This window comes from Pan paniscus, chromosome 1 (assembly GCF_029289425.2).
Source record: "Pan paniscus chromosome 1, NHGRI_mPanPan1-v2.0_pri, whole genome shotgun sequence".
Lineage (NCBI taxonomy): Eukaryota > Metazoa > Chordata > Mammalia > Primates > Hominidae > Pan > Pan paniscus.
In genome coordinates, this window is record NC_073249.2 from 1,069,518 (window position 1) to 1,088,066 (window position 18,549).

Genomic DNA, 18,549 nt, shown 5'->3' on the forward strand with positions numbered 1-18,549 from the left:
GGGTGTTGAATTTTATTGAAGGCCTTTCCTGCATCTATCAAGATAATCATGTGGCTTTTGTCATTGGTTCTGTTTATTTGATGGATTGCACTTATTTATTTGCATATGTTGAATCAACCATGCATACCAGGGATGAAGCCAACTTGACCGTGGTGGATAAGCTTTTTGATGTACTGCTGGATTCGGCTTTCCAGTATTTTATTGAGGATTTTCACATCAATGTTCATTGGGGATATTGGCCTGAAATTTTGTTTTTTTGTTGTGTCTCTGCCAAGTTTTGGATCAGGATGATGCTTGCCTCATAAAATGAGTTAAGGAGGAGTTCCTCTTTTTCTATTGTTTGGAATAGTTTCAGAATGAATGGTACCAACTCTTCTTTGTACCTCTGGTTGAATTTGGCTGTGAATCTGTCTGGTCCTGGGGTTTTTTTGTTTTTTTTTTTTTTTGTAGGCTATTAATTACTGCCTCAATTTCAGAACTTGTTATTGGTCTATTTAGGGATTCGACTTCTTCCTGGTTTAGTCTTGAGAGAGTGTATGTGTCCAGGAATTTATCCATTTCTTCCGGGTTTTCTAGTTTATTTGCATAGAGATGTTTATAGTATTCTCTGACGCGAGTTTGTATTTCTGTGGGATCAGTGGTGATATCCCCTTTATCATTTTTTATTGTGTCTATTTGATTCTTCTCTCTTTTCTTCTTTATTTGTCTGCTAGTTGTCTATTTTGTTAATCTTTTCAAAAAACCAGCTCCTGGATTCACTGATTTTTTTAAAGGGTTTTTCATGTCTCCATCTCTTTCAGTTAAACTCTGATCTTGGTTATTTCTTGTCTTCTGCAGTCATTTGAATTTGTTTGCTCTTGCTTCTCTATTTCTTTTAATTGTGATGTTAGTGTGTCAATTTTAGATTTTTCCCCTTTTCTAATGTGGGCATTTAGTGCTATCAGTTTTCCTCTAAACACCGCTTTAGCTGTGTCCCAGATCTTCTGGTATGTTATGTCTCTGTTCTCACTGGTTTCAAACAACTTATTTATTTAAAGCCTTAATTTCGTTATTTACCCAGTATTCATTCAGGAGCAGGTTGTTCAGTTTCCATGTAGTTGTACAGTTTTGAGTGAGTCCCTTAACCCTGAGTTCTAATTTGATTGCACTGTGGTCTCAGAGACTGTTTGCTATTACTTCTGCCCTTTTGCATCTGCCGAGGAGTGTTTGACTTCCAATTATGTGGTCAATTTTAGAATAAGGGTTATGTGTTGCTGAAAAGAATGTACATTCCATTGATTTGGGGTGGAGAGGTCTGTAGATGTCTATTCGGTCTGCTTGGTCCAGAGCTGAGTTCCAGTCCTGAATATCCTTGTAAATTTTCAGTCTCATTGATCTGTGTAATATTGACAGTGGGATGTTAAAGTCTCCCACTATTATAGCGTGGAAGTTTAAGTCTAGCCATATGCAGAAAACTGAAACTGGACCCCTTTCTTACACCTTATACAAGAAGTTATACTCATTTTACTTTATCTAGATGAGGATTAAACCAATTCACTTAATGTGTCTGAAAGAGAATATGGAAGCAGAATATTGATGACATTACCCTATCATCAAATTATGTCAATGTTTATGGGAATAAAACAGGTTTAAACTATAACAAATTGGCTGAGTTCTGTTAGATAGCCGAGAGCACAACCTGCAGGCTCAGGATAAATGCCTCAACCAACCTTTCTTCCACCATCCCTAGGTGCCACTACTTCCAAAGTACTGCAGGGACCTGCCAACCTGGATCTCGATGGCTGGTGCTCCTTAATAGTGTCTGCTCTACATTCTTCTGCTCCTTATTTGAAGAAAAGAAAAGATTCAGACTAAAAAAAAGCAAAGTAAAAAAACAGTCTCCAGGTATGTGAAACTATTGTATCACAGTTAATTTTTGGATTTAATTTTTTTATCTTTGGAGATCACATGAGTATATATTTATAAATAAGTTGATATAGAAATAAATATATGTTTATATTTGTTTACTTGGTAAAATCAACAGTCTCTTTAAAGGTGCCAAATTTCTTGCCTGAAAATTACTATATCTATATAGTCATTTATCAGTAAAGGAGTGAAGGACATGCCATCTCCCAAACAACAAATTGGAATATTGATTACTTTGAGTTAAATACATAGGAACAATGGTTCTTTCAGAAAGGGCCAGCTGACCTGTCTCCTCCTGCATGCATGAAGCCATAAAGATTCCTCAGTGATAAAATAGCTCCGTGTACCACGTTGATAAAATAGCTCTTACACCAGAGCCTGGGATCTGGGGCTGCAATGGATCTGAATAAATAAAGTTACGTGAGTAACTCTTCTACAAGTTTTACATCCCTTTGTATATCTTCTAGTGACTCACCTAGAAATTTATGTGTTTCTTTATAATATGCTTTGCCAGTTGGAATATAGTGAAGATTAATTTTAGAGTAAAAATAAAAAATCTTTATAAAATCGGGTTGACAATATAGGATGAAAACTGTAGCGTTAGTCTTGTCCCTTGGTACTATTGAATATGATCCAAGTTGCATTCTAAGAAGTAACCCAAAAGAAAGGGGGGAAAAATCCTATATACACACAAGTTTTGGGTTTTTCCCCAAGATTCTTCATGATGCATAACAAGAAAAACTATTACAAAACTATTACATTGTTGCCATGGAATACAATATGAAAGTGAAGGTGATCTCAGAGATCATGTTTTTTGTTTGTTTGTTTGTTTTTTAATTATTATTATACTTTAAGTTTTAGGGTACATGTGCACAAGGTGCAGGTTAGTTACATACGTATACATGTTAATTGACAGGCAAATGTCATGTTTTACAAATTTTATAAAATGTATATGAGAGACTATAAAATGGAATAGTTATTAAATTATTAGGGGAGATCCAGATACTTTGTTTACAAAATGCTATTAATTTTGAGGAAATCCTTAAAATTATGGAAATAATTTTGGAAATAAAAAAATAAAACATCCTCCCTGGCAACACAGGTTTTCTTAATTCTGGCAGGTTATTACAATGCTGTAGTACATGACCAAAACATAAGCATTCAGTAACTGACTGAAGTATAGCTCTGCATAGGAGTTGGCCAGGAAGTGAAAAACCTGGCGGAATTAACCCAAAAGCTTCAGAGAACACCTCCCATGTTGTATGCACTCAGTCTCAGAGTCTTAGCAATAATCTGCATCAGGAGCAGCCATCATGTAGAAGGTTCCTAGTATTCCATGGCTCTGGCCCCCTAGATCACCATGTAGATCTCATCGGTGCTTTTGCTGCTGGTATAAAATGCAAGGCATCTGAATAAAGACCTTAGCTTCAGGCTCTGAAAATGCCAACTGGATCACATTTAGGAGAAAAAAGATTACCAAATACTTTCTACATTTCTGCAGATTATTTTCAAATCTGGAGATATTTAATCCTGGCAGAAAATGGCCTGTTTTGCTAATATACTGCTAACGTCAGGATATGACTAATTTGAAAGTGAGGTCTGCATTAAACTATTGTTAAATGAGATAGCATTTGTAAAGTAATTATCTCCTTCTTGGGAAAGCATCCAATCCTGCTAGCCTACACTTCGTTAATAACCAATGTGTCAAGAAAGAGCTAGTAATAACATAGGGGAACGTGTGTTATAAAAATGCCTTGTCCCATGAAGACTTCATGACTAAAACACCAAAAGCAATGGCAACAAAAGCCAAAATTGACAAATGGGATCTAATTAAACTAAAGAGCTTTTGCACAGCAAAAGAAACTACCATCAGAGTGAACAGGCAACCTACAGAATGGGAGAAAAGTTTTGCAATCTACCCATCTGACAAAGGGCTAATATCCAGAATCTATGAAGAACTTAAACAAATTTACAAGAAAAAAACAAACAACCCCATCAAAAAATGGGCAAAGGATATGAACAGACACTTCTCAAAAGAAGACATTTATGCAGCCAAAAGACACATGAAAAAATGCTCATCATCACTGGTCATCAGAGGAATGCAAATCAAAACTACAATGAGATACCATCTCATGCCAGTTAGAATGGTGATCATTAAAAAGTCAGGAAACAACAGATGTTGGAGAGGATGTGGAGAAATAGGAACACTTTTACACTGTTGGTGGAAGTATAAATTAGTTCAACCATTGTGGAAGACAGTGTGGCGATTCCTCAGGGATCTAGAACTAGAAATACCATTTGACCCAGCCATCCCATTACTGGGTATATACCCAAAGGATTATAAATCATGCTGCTATAAAGACACATGCACATGTATGTTTATTGCAGCACCATTCACAATAGCAAAGACTTGGAACCAACCCAAATGTCCATCAATGATAGACTGGATTAAGAAAATGTGGCACATATACACCATGGAATACTATGCAGCCATAAAAAAGGATGAGTTCATGTCCTTTGCAGGGACATGGATGGAGCTGGAAACCATCATTCTCAGCAAACTATCACAAGGACAGAAAACCAAACACCATATGTTCTCAGTCATAGGTGGGAATTGAACAATGAGAACACTTGGATACAGGGTGGGGAACATCACTCACCTGGGCCTGTTGGGGGGTGGCGGGCTGGGGGAAGGATAGCACTAGGAGAAATATCTAATGTAAATGACAAGTTGATGGGTGCAGCAAACCAACATGGCATATGTATACCTATGTAACAAACCTGCACAGTGTGCACATGTACCCTAGAACTTAAAGTATACTAAAAAAATAAATAAATAAAAATGTCTTGTCCCAAAAGGTATTCTTCCAAAAGCAGGATGGTTCCATTGAACTCTTCTAATCTTAAAACTTCTTAGTTTTATGATTTAGGGTAAGTTACATAAACTCTCTGACATTCAGTTTAATTATCTATAAAAGTGGAGTCATATTCTCCTTTTATATTATAAAGTTTATTATTATTTATGGTTATTATGATTATTCATGGTTTACTTTATGCGATGAATAAAAAGCACCACATATATGCTTTTTACATACAAACGTTTGTTCCTCTTTCTCCTTTCTACTTTCTGTAACAGAAAGTCTTGATTTCTGATATGATACACAGTAATGAGAAGAGATTTAAAAGGAAGAAGAAGGAGAACGAGAGGAGGAGGATGAGGAGAAGGAGAAAAAGAAGAAAGAGAAGAAAGAAGGAAGAAGAAGAAGAGGAAGAGGAAGAGGAAGGAGGAAGGAAGGACGAGGAGGAGAAGGAGGAGGAGGAGGAAGAGGAGGAGAACTTACAACTGGTTAGGAAGTAAAAGACATTGTGAAATTATTTTTTAATAATAATACTAGGATTCTCAAAAATAATATATAAAGAGCTGTTTGAGATTCATATTTAAATAGGTAGGTAATTATAGGAGGTCAATGAAGTAAGGGGGGAGGAAAAAGAAAAAATAGAAATCAAAAGCTGGTATTTCTGGACAAATTGATTAAATAAAAAATAATCAAATGTTTAATAATGGAATATTGATATTAAAAAACATCAATAGTATCAATAACAATAATTTGATATATTAATTTTGTATTAATAAATGACTGAGGCTGGGCGCAGTGGCTCATGCCTGTAATCCCAGCACTTTGGGAGGCCAAGGCAGAAGGATCACTTGAGATCAGGAGTTCGAAACCAGCCTGAGCAACATGGTGAAACCCAGTCTCTACTAAAAATACAAAAATTAGCCGGGTGTGGTGGTGGGTGCCTATAATCTCAACTACTTGGGAGGCTGAGGCAGGAGAATCACTTGAACCCGAGAGGCAGAGGTTGCAGTGAGCCAAGCTCAAGCCACTGCACTCCAGCCTGGGAGAGAGAACAAGACTCTATCTCAAAAAAACAAGAAAGAAAGAAAGAAAGAAAGAGAAAGAAAGAAAGAAAGAAAGAAAGAAAGAAAGAAAGAAAGAAAGAAAGAAAGAAAGAAAGAAAGAAAGAAAGAAAGAAAGAAAGAAAGAAAGAAAGAAAGAAAGAAAGAAAGAAAGAAAGAAGGAAGAAGGAAGGAAGGAAGGAAGGAAGGAAGGAAGGAAGGAAGGAAGGAAGGAAGGAAGGAAGGAAGGAAGGAAAGAAAGAAAGAAAGAAAGAAAGAAATGAATGGATGATGTGCATTGTGTCTTAAGAGAATATTTTCTGAAAATAGAGGCAGAGGGAAAAGCAGTTGTGTAATCCCCCTTAAAGGAACTTGTCAGAAGTGCCTGGGTGGCCCCGGGTGTGCACCTTGTGTGTATGTGTGTGTGTGTGTGTGTGTGTGTGTGTGTGTGTGGTGTGTGTGGTGTGTTTGCATGCACAAAAGGTGTTATGGTGCAGAAGGAAAAGAGTCACATCAATAGATACTCCTGTCTTTGTTTCACCCTACTCTCTTTTCTACTGCCACCTGTCATGATTTTCCCTTCAGATGCTGTAAGCTTTGACTCTTCTCTTCCTCAAGATAAGAAAACAGCAATTTATTTCCTGTTAATACATTATTCAATATTAATAAATTTCAATCACTGGATTTTCTTAAAGAAACATTATTAATCAAGCATGAAAACCACGAAAGAAAAACAGGAACAGAAATTAAGTTTGCCGATCAGCAGAGATTTCTGTCAGCTTTTATTTTTGTTTACTCTCACATGACCAGTGTCTGTAACAGCGTCACACACAAATTAAAGCATTAAAACACCTGAGTGAAAGAAGGAATAAATGAATTATGCATTTTTCTCTCTGTTAACTTTGGTTGTTATATAGATTATCTTGAGGTTAAATGTTTAAGTAGATTTTATTTTTATGGTTCACATTTCAGAGTATTCAAGAGGGCAAGTAAAAGCATTAAAATGCCAGGGGAACACAGATTTGAGAAGCCTGAATTCTATTGCTTTACAAGTTAAACAAGATTGATAAACACTGTTTTTGTGACTTCTATACAGAAAACACGTATTTATATCTTTCCAGATAGTTTTCAGGAACAGCTTTTTATGTTGTTAATGCTCAATCAATACAGAGATCTGAAGTCATATTTTCTACAGCATATCCAATATCCCAACAGTCTCCTCACTGCCCCCGTCACTTCCTTATTTCTCAGGCTGTAGATAAATGGGTTCAGTAGAGGTGTGACAATGGTGTAAAATACTGCCACCGCCTTATCCCGTGAAGGGGAACGCAAGGAGTGTGGCCTTGTGTAGGTAAAGAGAGTGGTTGCATAGAACAGGCTTGCCACAATCAGGTGGGAGGAACAAGTGGAAACAGCTTTTGCCTGTCCTTTTCCTGAGCTCATCTGGAATACCACAATAAGCACACGAGCATAGGAAGCCAGAATGGCTAGGAATGGTAGCAGCAGGATAATAAGTCCACTCAGGAGGACTGTATGCTCATACTGGGAGGTGTCCTGACACACCAATGATAGTAGAGCTGGAACTTCACAGAAAAAGTGGTTAATGAGCCGAGACCTACAGAATGGAAGTTGAAACACATACAATGTATGTATGAAAGCATTGATAGAACCACTGGCCCATGCACATGCAACCATGAGGCAGCAGATCTTCTTGCTCATAAGCATAGGATAATGTAAAGGGTGACAGATAGCTACATAGCGATCATAAGACATAAAACCAAGGAGAAGGGCTTCAGTTCCACCAAGGGCCAAGAACACATACGTTTGAATCTCACAGCCCAAAAATCTAATGGTCTTACTCTGTGAGAGGAAGTTGACTGCCATCTTGGGCACTGTGGTGGAGATGTACATGAGGTCAACAATGGAGAGCTGACTGAGCAGAAAGTACATTGGAGTGTGGAGTCTGGTGTTCAGTCGGATGAGGTGGATCAGCATGATATTTCCTGTCAGAGCAACTGTAAAGAGGGTGGCAATGACGACAAAGAGAAGAGAGTTTATCCAGCCATATTGGAAAAGACCAACAAGTAGAAAATCTGTCCCAAAACTTTGATTTCCTGTTTTCATGGCTGAAACCAAAATATCAAAGGAGATGACATCTGAAATGTTCATGTAATAATGTTGACTTCCCTTAAGAGAAAGTAAAATGACATGGCATTCAGAAATAAATATTCACTTACATGTTTGGCAACTATCTACATGTTCAGAGCACAAAGTGCTTTCTGGTACAAAATGGCAAACACATTCTCGCATACTGTTACTGGGATGCAAATTTTTATAACTTTTTGGAAGAATTACCTAATGTATAGACAGATTATATATGCAAACATACATGAGATAACTTAAATTATATGTAAGTATATGTACATATACATATATAATACTTAAATATACTTACATATAGTAATAGAAATATATGTAAATGTATATTTACATATGCTTAAGTATATATGAATTATATATACTCAGTTATATATCTTTTAAAGACATGTATATTTTATATACACTTATCTATAAACATATTACTCATGTGTATTTATGAATATTATATAAAAATATATGTAATTTCTATATATACTTCAATATATTATATATTACATATATGCTAATATATAACATGCATGCTTATGTATGTGTACAGCAATACATATACACATATGTACACATATGTGTGTAAACTTATAAAAAAGATAAAAGTTTAAGAACACGTATCATAGATGTGTAGAAGAAAATTCATAGCAGCATTACTCAAAATAGTCAGAAACTGAAAATGTCCCAAAGTAGAATGGATTAATGAACTATGCTATGTTAATATAAAATAGAGTATTAAATATTATTCTAAAAACCAGAAAAATGTAAAGTAACACCACCATGCACTATATATATCAGAATTGTGAAACTTTAAAAATAATAAAAGAAATACACAGAAAAATTGTGTGGATGATAAATTTGATCATTATGACTTCCAAAGTCTTCCAATAGAGTGCAAATTTCATACTCTTTGGAAGTCATGTGTTATTTTCTAGTAAATTTGGAATTTACTTGCTACAACGCAGCAGTTCCTGGGTATAGAATCAATTAGAGCTTCGCACAGGAAGACAAGTAGATTTCTATAGCCATCTCCATTACAGAATCAGATGTGAGAGAATCCAAATAGGTGCCCATCAGTCCTGATACGGCTAAACACACTGCAGTAAGATGGCACAATGAAATACTATATGTCAATAAAAATGAGAGACAGGAATGTGTCATAAACACAAAACTCACTGGAGGCCAAACTCAGTAGAATAAGCAGTTTAAAATTAATGTACACTGTTTACACATTTCTTTAGAACTTATAAATAAATGAAAGTATGAAGAGTATTACTACAAGATAAGATAGTAATTACATTCAGGTGGAAGGAGGACTTTTTGTTTGGAAATGGGAATGCAAAGGGCTTCTGAGCGTGCTGACATTGGTCTATATCCTGAACTGGCAAGTGGTCACACAGGTGTTCAATTTATCATACCTTGTTTCCTTGTGGTTATCTTGCCTATGGCTATGTGTGTGTATGTGTTTTAAATTTTACCATAACAACATTAATAAAAGTAAGATGCAGAATAGTAATTAATAAAAATAATATATGGTCATATATGTGTCTACCTATGGAATGATACACAATGAACTGGAAACCCTTTTTGTACTAGAGAGAGGACACAGGACATATATGAGGAATGCAGATTGGAAAGAAAATCAGCCTAAATTCTAAATGTTTTTCTAATTTTATGCTTATGTTATTGTCATATATTAATTACTTATAACTATGCCAAAATTAACTAAAACATAGACATAAGAAAAAGGCATATCTCGATTATACTAAAAATCTGAAATCTGGAGTTTCAACCCAAGCATGTATGTTTTTCAAAATGCCCTTGAATATTCCTGAGATAGGAATTCAGCCGGACTTGTTTCAAAAGATACACGGAACAAAGACTCCACTGATAAAACAGGATGTGATAAATAAGCTGACTGAAACCTACCAAAACCATCGTGGCAATGAAAGCCACCTCTGGTGGTCCTCACTGCTCATTATAATTAGAATACATTAACATACCAAAGGAAACTCCCACCAGCACCATGACAGTTTACAAATGCCATGGCAAAGTCCAGAAGTTACCCTATATGGTCTGAAAAGGTGAGGACCCCTCTGTTCCTGGAACTCCCCTCACCTTTCCCAGAAAACATGAAGAATTCACTCCTTGTTTAGCATATAATCAAGAAATAACAACCACAAGTATGTGGTAAGCTCATGCTGCTACTCTGCCTATGAGTAGGCACCTTTTTATTCCTTGACTTTTCAATAAACTTGCTTTCACTTTACTCTGTTGGCTTGCTCTTGAATTCCTTCCTGCATGAAGGCAAGAACCCACATGGCATCCCGGGCTGAGCCTCAATTTTGCGGTTTGCCCTGTGATAATCTGACTAGAACATTTGCAAGTCCAAACTTATCTATTTCTTCAATTTATTGTGTATTGAAATTTGAGTCTTATCCTTAAAAAAAGAAAATACATGTATTATTTAGAAATTAAAGAAAAATAATTTACAAGAATAATAATATGAGCAAGGAATTGCATCAGATATTTTTGTCATATTTAGGAGTATTTTTCCTGGATTTCTTTAAAACATGCAACTATCTAGGAACAATTAAATTTGGCGATTTGTAGAAAGTCAATTAAAACTACCTGGGAAGATACAGTGCAACTATATTTCTAACAAAACAGTTTATTAGGAGGCCAAAAAGATGTTTTAGTTGATAATAGTAAAAGTAGACACTTCTGCTATAATGTGATAGTTAGATTTTCAAAAAACTTTACGCTGGTAAAACTGCACATTGAAAAGGTGAAATTTATAGGGCAAATAGGGATAAACCATTCAATACTTATGAGATATTTAATCAGGTCATTAACTCTAACTTGTGATAAAATTAGTAGCCCTGATGAATTTCTACTTGCATTTTAAATCAGTGTCACACAGCCAGTGTCTGCTTCCTGACATTCAGCCCTTCTCCTTCTCCTGGAGTCAATACTTTCTTCTGTGAATGGTAGATACTTGTATTAATTTACTTTCAATAGTCTATTGAATCAGTAGTTAGCATCTGATCCCTGGTAGCTGTCTCCACTAATTAAGATTTAGCACCAGGGAAATATCTTTGCAATTACCTAATTGGCACTCTAGTCTCACCAGTTTACAATTATAGAATTCATAGAGGATACTGAAGGTAAATAACCCACTACTTCTGGTAAAGGCACAACTTCTGTGAAATTTTTAAGTTTACTCAGTATATTTACATATTTCTTAGACTTTCTCCTCTGGGCCAAAGCAAAAAACTGGATTCCATTCTGAAAATCTGGAAATCTGAGATGGAGGAGGGGAGGGTTCATATGATCACACTGGAAGCAGCAACGAAAATAGGTTCTCCCTGACCAAATTGGCCCCCTTCCAGTAACTGTTCTAATCCTTACAAGTAAGATTCTGAATTTTTAATGAGTCAAAAGTTAAAAATCGGGTGGCTCATACATTTTCAGAAGCACACGAGAATCAGGCTTTTTTTTTGGCCTTTGCCAAAGTGTGTAATACTGAGCTCTGCTAGCTACCAAATATCCAAAAATGTAAACTGCATTTTATCCATGAAATTATTTAAACACCGTCTGGAAAGACACCCCAAAGTTCTACCCAGTCATTGCCTCCCAATAAAAACACAGGGAGTCCTCCTCTTCAGGTCCAGACATGGCTTCTTTCTCTGGATGTGGATCCTGATCTTGGGACAAATTTCTGACCCAATATTGTCCATGATCCCTGACTCTACTAGGAGATTTTTCCTTGTATATGACATCCATGGTCCATCTGAACCAGACATCGGAGTCTTTGCCTTCCTTGAATCTGGGCAGTTCAATTAGCCTGCTTCCCAAAGGGCACCTTACTTTACCATCACAAGCCTTACAAACAGGCTTGTAGATTACTTATCATTACATTCCCATCCTTTCTCATCTATCTGCCTCAAGTCAATTTCATGAGCCACAGTCCACATGCCCAATTCCTTCCAAGACCCAGTTCTCAATACTATCTTCTTACAAATACTTCCTCAAACCTATGCAATGTGGTCTTCCTTGAGGTTACTTGACCTGACAGTTCTAGGCTGGAAATTATGCCCATTTATCTCTCTGTGTCCTGGTGATGTGTGGAATTTATTCCAGGCTCATATTGGGCATTGTGCATAAAGTGTGTATACCAAGCCTGATTCTTCTGTGTTTCTGAAAATTTATGAGCCACCTGATTTTTAAAAATGTTTCTTTTATATCTCGATGAAAATAAATTTTCTGGAGGTGGAGCCAAGATGGCCGAATAGGAACAGCTCTAGTCTACAGCTCCCAGCGTGAGCGATGCAGAAGACGGGTGATTTCTGCATTTCCAACTGAGGTACTGGGTTCATCGCACACGGGATTGTCGGACAGTGGGTACAGGACAGTGGGTGCAGCACACTGAGCGTGAGCCAAAGCAGGGCAAGGCATGGCCTCACCTGAGAAGTGCAAGGGGTCAGGGAAATCCCTTTCCTAGTCAAAGAAAGGGGTGACAGACAGCACCTGGAAAATCGGGTCACTCCCACCCTAATACTGCACTTTCGAATGGTCTTAGCAAATGGCACACCAGGAGATTAATCCCGCGCCTAGCTCAGAGGGTCCTACGCCAACGGAGCCTCACTCATTGCTAGCACAGCAGTCTGAGATCCAACTGCAAGGTGGCAGCGAGGCTGGGGGAGGGGTGCCTACCATTGTCGAGGCTTGAGTAGGTAAAAAAAAGCAGCCAGGAGGCTCGAACTGGGTGCAGCCCACCGCAGCTCAAGGAGGCCTGCCTGCCTCTGTAAACTCCACCTCTGGGGGCAGGGCATAGCTGAACAAAAGGCAGCAGAAACCTCTGCAGACTTAAAGGTCCCTGTCTGACAGCTTTGAAGAGAGTAGTGGTTCTCCCAGCATGCAGCCGAAGATCTGAGAACAGACAGACTGCCTCCTCAAGTGGGTCCCTGACCCCCGAGTAGCCTAAATGGGAGGCACCCCCCAGTAGGGGTGGACTGACACCTCACACGGCCTGGTACTCCTCTGAGACAAAACTTCCAGAGGAACGATCAGGCGGCAACACTTGCTGTTCACCAATATCCGCTGTTCTGCAGCCTCTGCTGCTGATACCCAGGTAAACAGGGTCTGGAGTGGACCTCCAGCAAACTCCAACAGAACTGCAGCTGAGGGTCCTGACTGTTAGAAGGAAAACTAACAAACAGAAAGGACATCCACACCAAAACCCCATCTGTACGTCACCATCATCAAAGACCAAAGGTAGATAAAACCACAAAGATGGGGAAAAAACAGAGCAGAAAAACTGGAAACTCTAAAAATTAGAGCGCCTCTCCTCCTCCAAAGGAACGCAGTTCCTCACCAGCAATGGAACAAAGCTGGACGGAGAATGACTTTGACGAGCTGAGAGAAGAAGGCTTCAGATGATCAAACTACTCTGAGCTAAAGGAGGAAGTTCGAACCCATAGCAAAGAAGTTAAAAACCTTGAAAAAAATTAGATGAATGGCTGACTAGAATAATCAATGCAGAGAAGTCCTTAAAGGACCTGATGGAGCTGAAAACCAAGGCACAAGAACTACGTGACGAATGCACAAGCCTCAGTTGCCACTTCAATCAACTGGAAGAAAGGGTATCAGTGATGGAATATCAAATGAATGAAATGAAGTGAGAAGAGAAGTTTAGAGAAAAAAGAATAAAAAGAAATGAACAAAGCCTCCAAGAAATATGGGACTATGTGAAAAGACCAAATCTACATCTGATTGGTGTACCTGAAAGTGACGGGAAGAATGGAACCAAGTTGGAAAACACTCTGCAGGATATTATCCAAGAGAACTTCCCCAATCTAGCAAGGCAGGCCAACATTCAAATTCAGGAAATACACAGAACGCCACAAAGATACTTCTTGAGAAGAGCAACTCCAAGAAAAGCAAATGTCAGATTCACCAAAGTATAAATGAAGGAAAAAATGTTAAGGGCAGCCAGAAAGAAAAGTCTAGTTACCCATAAAGGGAAGCCCATCGGACTAACAGCAGATCTCTCAGCAGAAACTCTACAAGCCAGAAGAGAGTGGGGGCCAATATTCAACATTCTTAAAGAAAAGAATTTTCAACCCAGAATTTCATATCCAGCCAAACTAAGCTTCATAAGCGAAGGAGAAATAAAATACTTTACAGACAAGCAAATGCTGAGAGATTTTGTCACCACCAGGCCTGACTTAAAAGAGCTCCTGAAGGAAGCACTAAAGATGGAAAGGAACAACCGGTACCAGCCACTGCAAAATCATGCCAAATTGTAAAGACCATTGAGGCTAGGAAGAAACTACATCAACTAACGAGCAAAATAACCAGCTAACATCATAATGACAGGATCAAATTCACACATAACAATATTAACCTTAAAAGTAAATGGGCTAAATATTCCAATTAAAAGACACAGACTGGCAAATTGGATAAAGAGTCAAGACCCATCAGTGTGCTGTATTCAGGAAAACCATCTCACGTGCAGAGACACACATAGGCTCAAAATAAAGGGATGGAGGAAGATCTACCAAGCAAATGGAAAACAAAAAAAGGCAGGGGTTGCAATCCTAGTCTCTGATAAAATAGACTTTAAACCAACAAAGATCAAAAGAGACAAAGAAGGCCATCACATAATGGTAAAGGGATCAATTCAACGAGAAGAGCTAACTATCCTAAATGTATATGCACCCAATACATGAGCACCCAGATTCATAGAGCAAGTCCGTAGAGACCTACAAAGAGACTTAGACTCCCACACAATAATAATGGGAGACTTTAACACCCCACTGTCAACATTAGAAAGATCAAAGAGACAGAAAGTTAACAAAGATATCCAGCAATTGAACTCAGCTCTGCACCAAGCGGACCTAATAGACATCTACGGAACTCTCCACCCCAAATCAACAGAATATACATTTTTTTCAGCACCACAACACACCTATTCCAAAATTGACCACATAGTTGGAAGTAAAGCACTCCTCAGCAAATCTAAAAGAACAGAAATTATAACAAACTGTCTCTCAGACCACAGTGCAATCAAACTAGACCTTGGGGTTAAGAAACTCAGTCAAAACTGCTCAACTACATGGAAACTGAACATCCTGCTCCTGAATGACTACTGGGTATGTAACGAAATGAAGGCAGGAATAAAGATGTTCTTTGAAACCAACAAGAACAAAGACACAACATCCCAGAATCTCTGGGACACATTCAAAGCAGTATGTAGAGGGAAATTAATAGCACTAAATGCCCACAAGAGAAAGCAGGAAAGATCTAAAATTGACACCCTAACATCACCATTAAAAAAACTAGAGAAGCAAGAGCAAACACATTCAAAAGCTAGCAGAAGGCAAGAAATAACTAAGATCAGAGCAGAACGGAAGGAAATAGAGGCACAAAAACCCTTCAAAAAATCAATGAATCCAGGAGCTGGTTTTTTGAAAAGATCAACAAAATTGACAGACCACTAGCAAGAATAATAAAGAAGAAAAGACAGAAGAATCAAATAGATACAATAAAAAATGATAAAGGGTATATCACCACCGATCCCACAGAAATACAAACTACCATCAGAGAATACTATCAACACCTCTATGCAAATAAACTAGAAAATCTAGAAGAAATGGATAAATTCCTCAACACATACACCCTCCTAAGGCTAAACCAGGAAGAAATTGAATCTCTGAATAGACCAATAACAGGCTCTGAAATTGAGGCAATAATTAATACCTTACCAACCAAAAAAAGTCCAGGACCAGATGGATTCACAGCCGAATTTAAAAGAGGTATAAGGAGGAGCTCGTACCATTCCTTCTGAAACTATTCCAACCAATAGAAAAAGAGGGAATCCTCCTTAACTCATTTTATGAGGCCAGCATCATCCTGATACCAAAGCCAGGCAGAGACACAACAAAAAAAGAGAATTTTAGACCAATATCCCTGATGAACATTGACGCAAAAATCCTCAATAAAATACTGGCAAACCGAATCCAGCAGCACATCAAAAAGCTTATCCACCATGATCAAGTGGGCTTCATCCCCGGGATGCAAGGTTGGTTCAACATATGCAAATCAATAAATGTAATCCAGCATATAAACAGAACCAATGACAAAAACCTATGATTATCTCAATAGATGCAGAAAAGGCCTTTGACAAAATTCAACAACGTTCATGCTAAAAACTCTCAATAAATTAGGTATTGAAGGGACATATCTCAAAATAATAAGAGCTATCTATGACAAACTTACAGCCAATATCATATTGAATGGGCAAAAACTGGAAGCATTCTCTTTGAAAACTGGCACAAGACAGGGATGCCCTCTCTCACCACTCCTATTCAACGTAGTGTTGGAAGTTCTGGCCAGGGCAATCAGGCAGGAGAAGAAAATAAAGGGGATTCAATTGGGAAAAGAGGAAGTCAAATTGTCCCTGTTTGCAGATGACATGATTGTATATCTAGAAAACACCATTGTCTCAGCCCAAAATCTCCTTAAGCTGATAGGCAACTTCAGCACAGTCTCAAGATACAAAATCAATGTGCAAAAATCACAAGCATTCTTCTACACCAATAACAGACAAACAGAGAGCCAAATCATGAGTGAACTCCCATTCACAATTGCTTCAAAGAGAATAAAATACTTAGGAATCCAACTTACAAGGGACGTGAAGGACCTCTTCAAGGACAACTACAAACCACTGCTCAATGAAATGAAAGAGGATACAAAGAAATGGAAGAACATTCCATGCTCATGGAATCAATATCATGAAAATGGCCATACTGCCCAAGGTAATTTATAGATTCAATGCCATCCCCATCAAGATACCAATGACTTTCTTCACAGAATTGGAAAAAACTACTTTAAAGTTCATATGGAACCAAAAGAGAGCCCACATTGCCAAGTCAATCCTAAGCCAAAAGAACAAAGCTGGAGGCATCACGCTACCTGACTTCAAACTATACTACAAGGCTACAGTAACCAAAACAGCATGGTACTGGTACCAAAACAGAGATATAGACCAACGGAACAGAACAGAGCCCTCAGAAATAATGCCGCATATCTACAACTCTCTGATCTTTGACAATCCTGACAAAAACAAGCAATGGGGAAAGGATTCCCTATTTAATCAATGGTGCTGGGAAAACTGGCTAGCCATATGTAGAAAGCTGAAACTGGATCCCTTCCTTACACCTTATACAAAAATTAATTCAAGATGGATTAAAGACTTAAATGTTAGACCTAAAACCATAAAAACCCTAGAAGAAAACCTAGGCAATACCATTCAGGACATAGGCATGGGCAAGGACTTCATGTCTAAAACACCAAAAGCAATGGCAACAAAAGCCAAAATTGACAAATGGGATCCAATTAAACTAAAGAGCTTCTGCACAGCAAAAGAAACTACCATCAGAGTGAACAAGCAACCTACACAATGGGAGAAAATTTTTGCAATCTACTCATCTGAAAAAGGGCTAATAATATACAGAATCTACAATGAACTCAAACAAATTCACAAGAAAAAAACAATCCCATCAAAAAGCAGGCGAATATGAAGGGACACTTCTCAAAAGAAGACATTTATGCAGCCAAAAGACATGAAAAAATGCTCATCATCACTGGCCATCAGAGAAATGCAAATCAAAACTACAATGAGATACCATCTCACACCAGTTAGAATGGTGATCATTAAAAAGTCAGGAAACAACAGGTGCTGGAGAGGATGTGGAGAAATAGGAACACTTTTACACTGTTGATGGGGCTGTAAACTAGTTCAACCATTGTGGAAGTCAATGTGGCAATTCCTCAGGGATCTAGAAGTAGAAATACCATTTGACCCAGCCATTGCATTACTGGGTATATACCCAAAGGATTATAAAACATGCTGCTATAAAGACACATGCACACGTATGTTTATTGTGGCACTATTCACAATAGCAAAGACTTGGAACCAACCCAAATGTCCAACAATGATAGAATGGATTAAGAAAATGTGGCACGTATACACCATGGAATACTATGCAGCCATAAAAAAAGATGAGTTCATGTCCTTTGTAGGGACACGGATGAAGCTGGAAACCATCGTTCTCAGCAAACTATCTCAAGGACAAAAAACCAAACACTGCATGTTCTCACTCATAGGTGGGAATTGAACAATGGGAACACATGGACACAGGAAGGGGAACATCATACACCAGGGCCTGCTGTGGGGTGGGGGAAGGGGGGAGGGATAGCATTAGGAGATATACCTAATGTTAAATGACGAGTTAATGGGTGCAGCACACCAACATGGCACATGTATACATATGTAACTAACCTGCACGTTATGCACATGTACCCTAAAACTTAAAGTAAAATATATATATATATATATATTGAATGAATGAATGAATGAATGGCAAATTTCAGGTTATTTAGTGCAACATACTGTCAGAAATAGAAGTCTTACTGTATACATAATTGTAATTTTGAGAAAGTCTTAATGTATACATAATGATGATCTTTTTCTAGCAATTTTCAAGTTGTATTCTTATCTTCCTCCTGAACATGATGAAAATGTTGGCATG

General features: G+C 37.9%; 2 protein-coding genes across 12 annotated transcripts in view; both read right to left on the reverse strand.

Moving 5' to 3' along the window:
- Window positions 1-18,549, reverse strand: part of LOC100989812 (olfactory receptor 2L13) — a 174,767-nt gene that overhangs the window by 129,120 nt on the left and 27,098 nt on the right. The window lies entirely within an intron of this gene.
- Window positions 6,564-8,071, reverse strand: LOC106634333 (olfactory receptor 2AK2). The gene has a single exon (XM_014343571.5). The coding sequence runs from the start codon at window positions 7,970-7,972 to the stop codon at window positions 6,965-6,967; it is 1,008 nt and encodes a 335-aa protein (XP_014199057.4). The 5' UTR covers window positions 7,973-8,071; the 3' UTR covers window positions 6,564-6,964.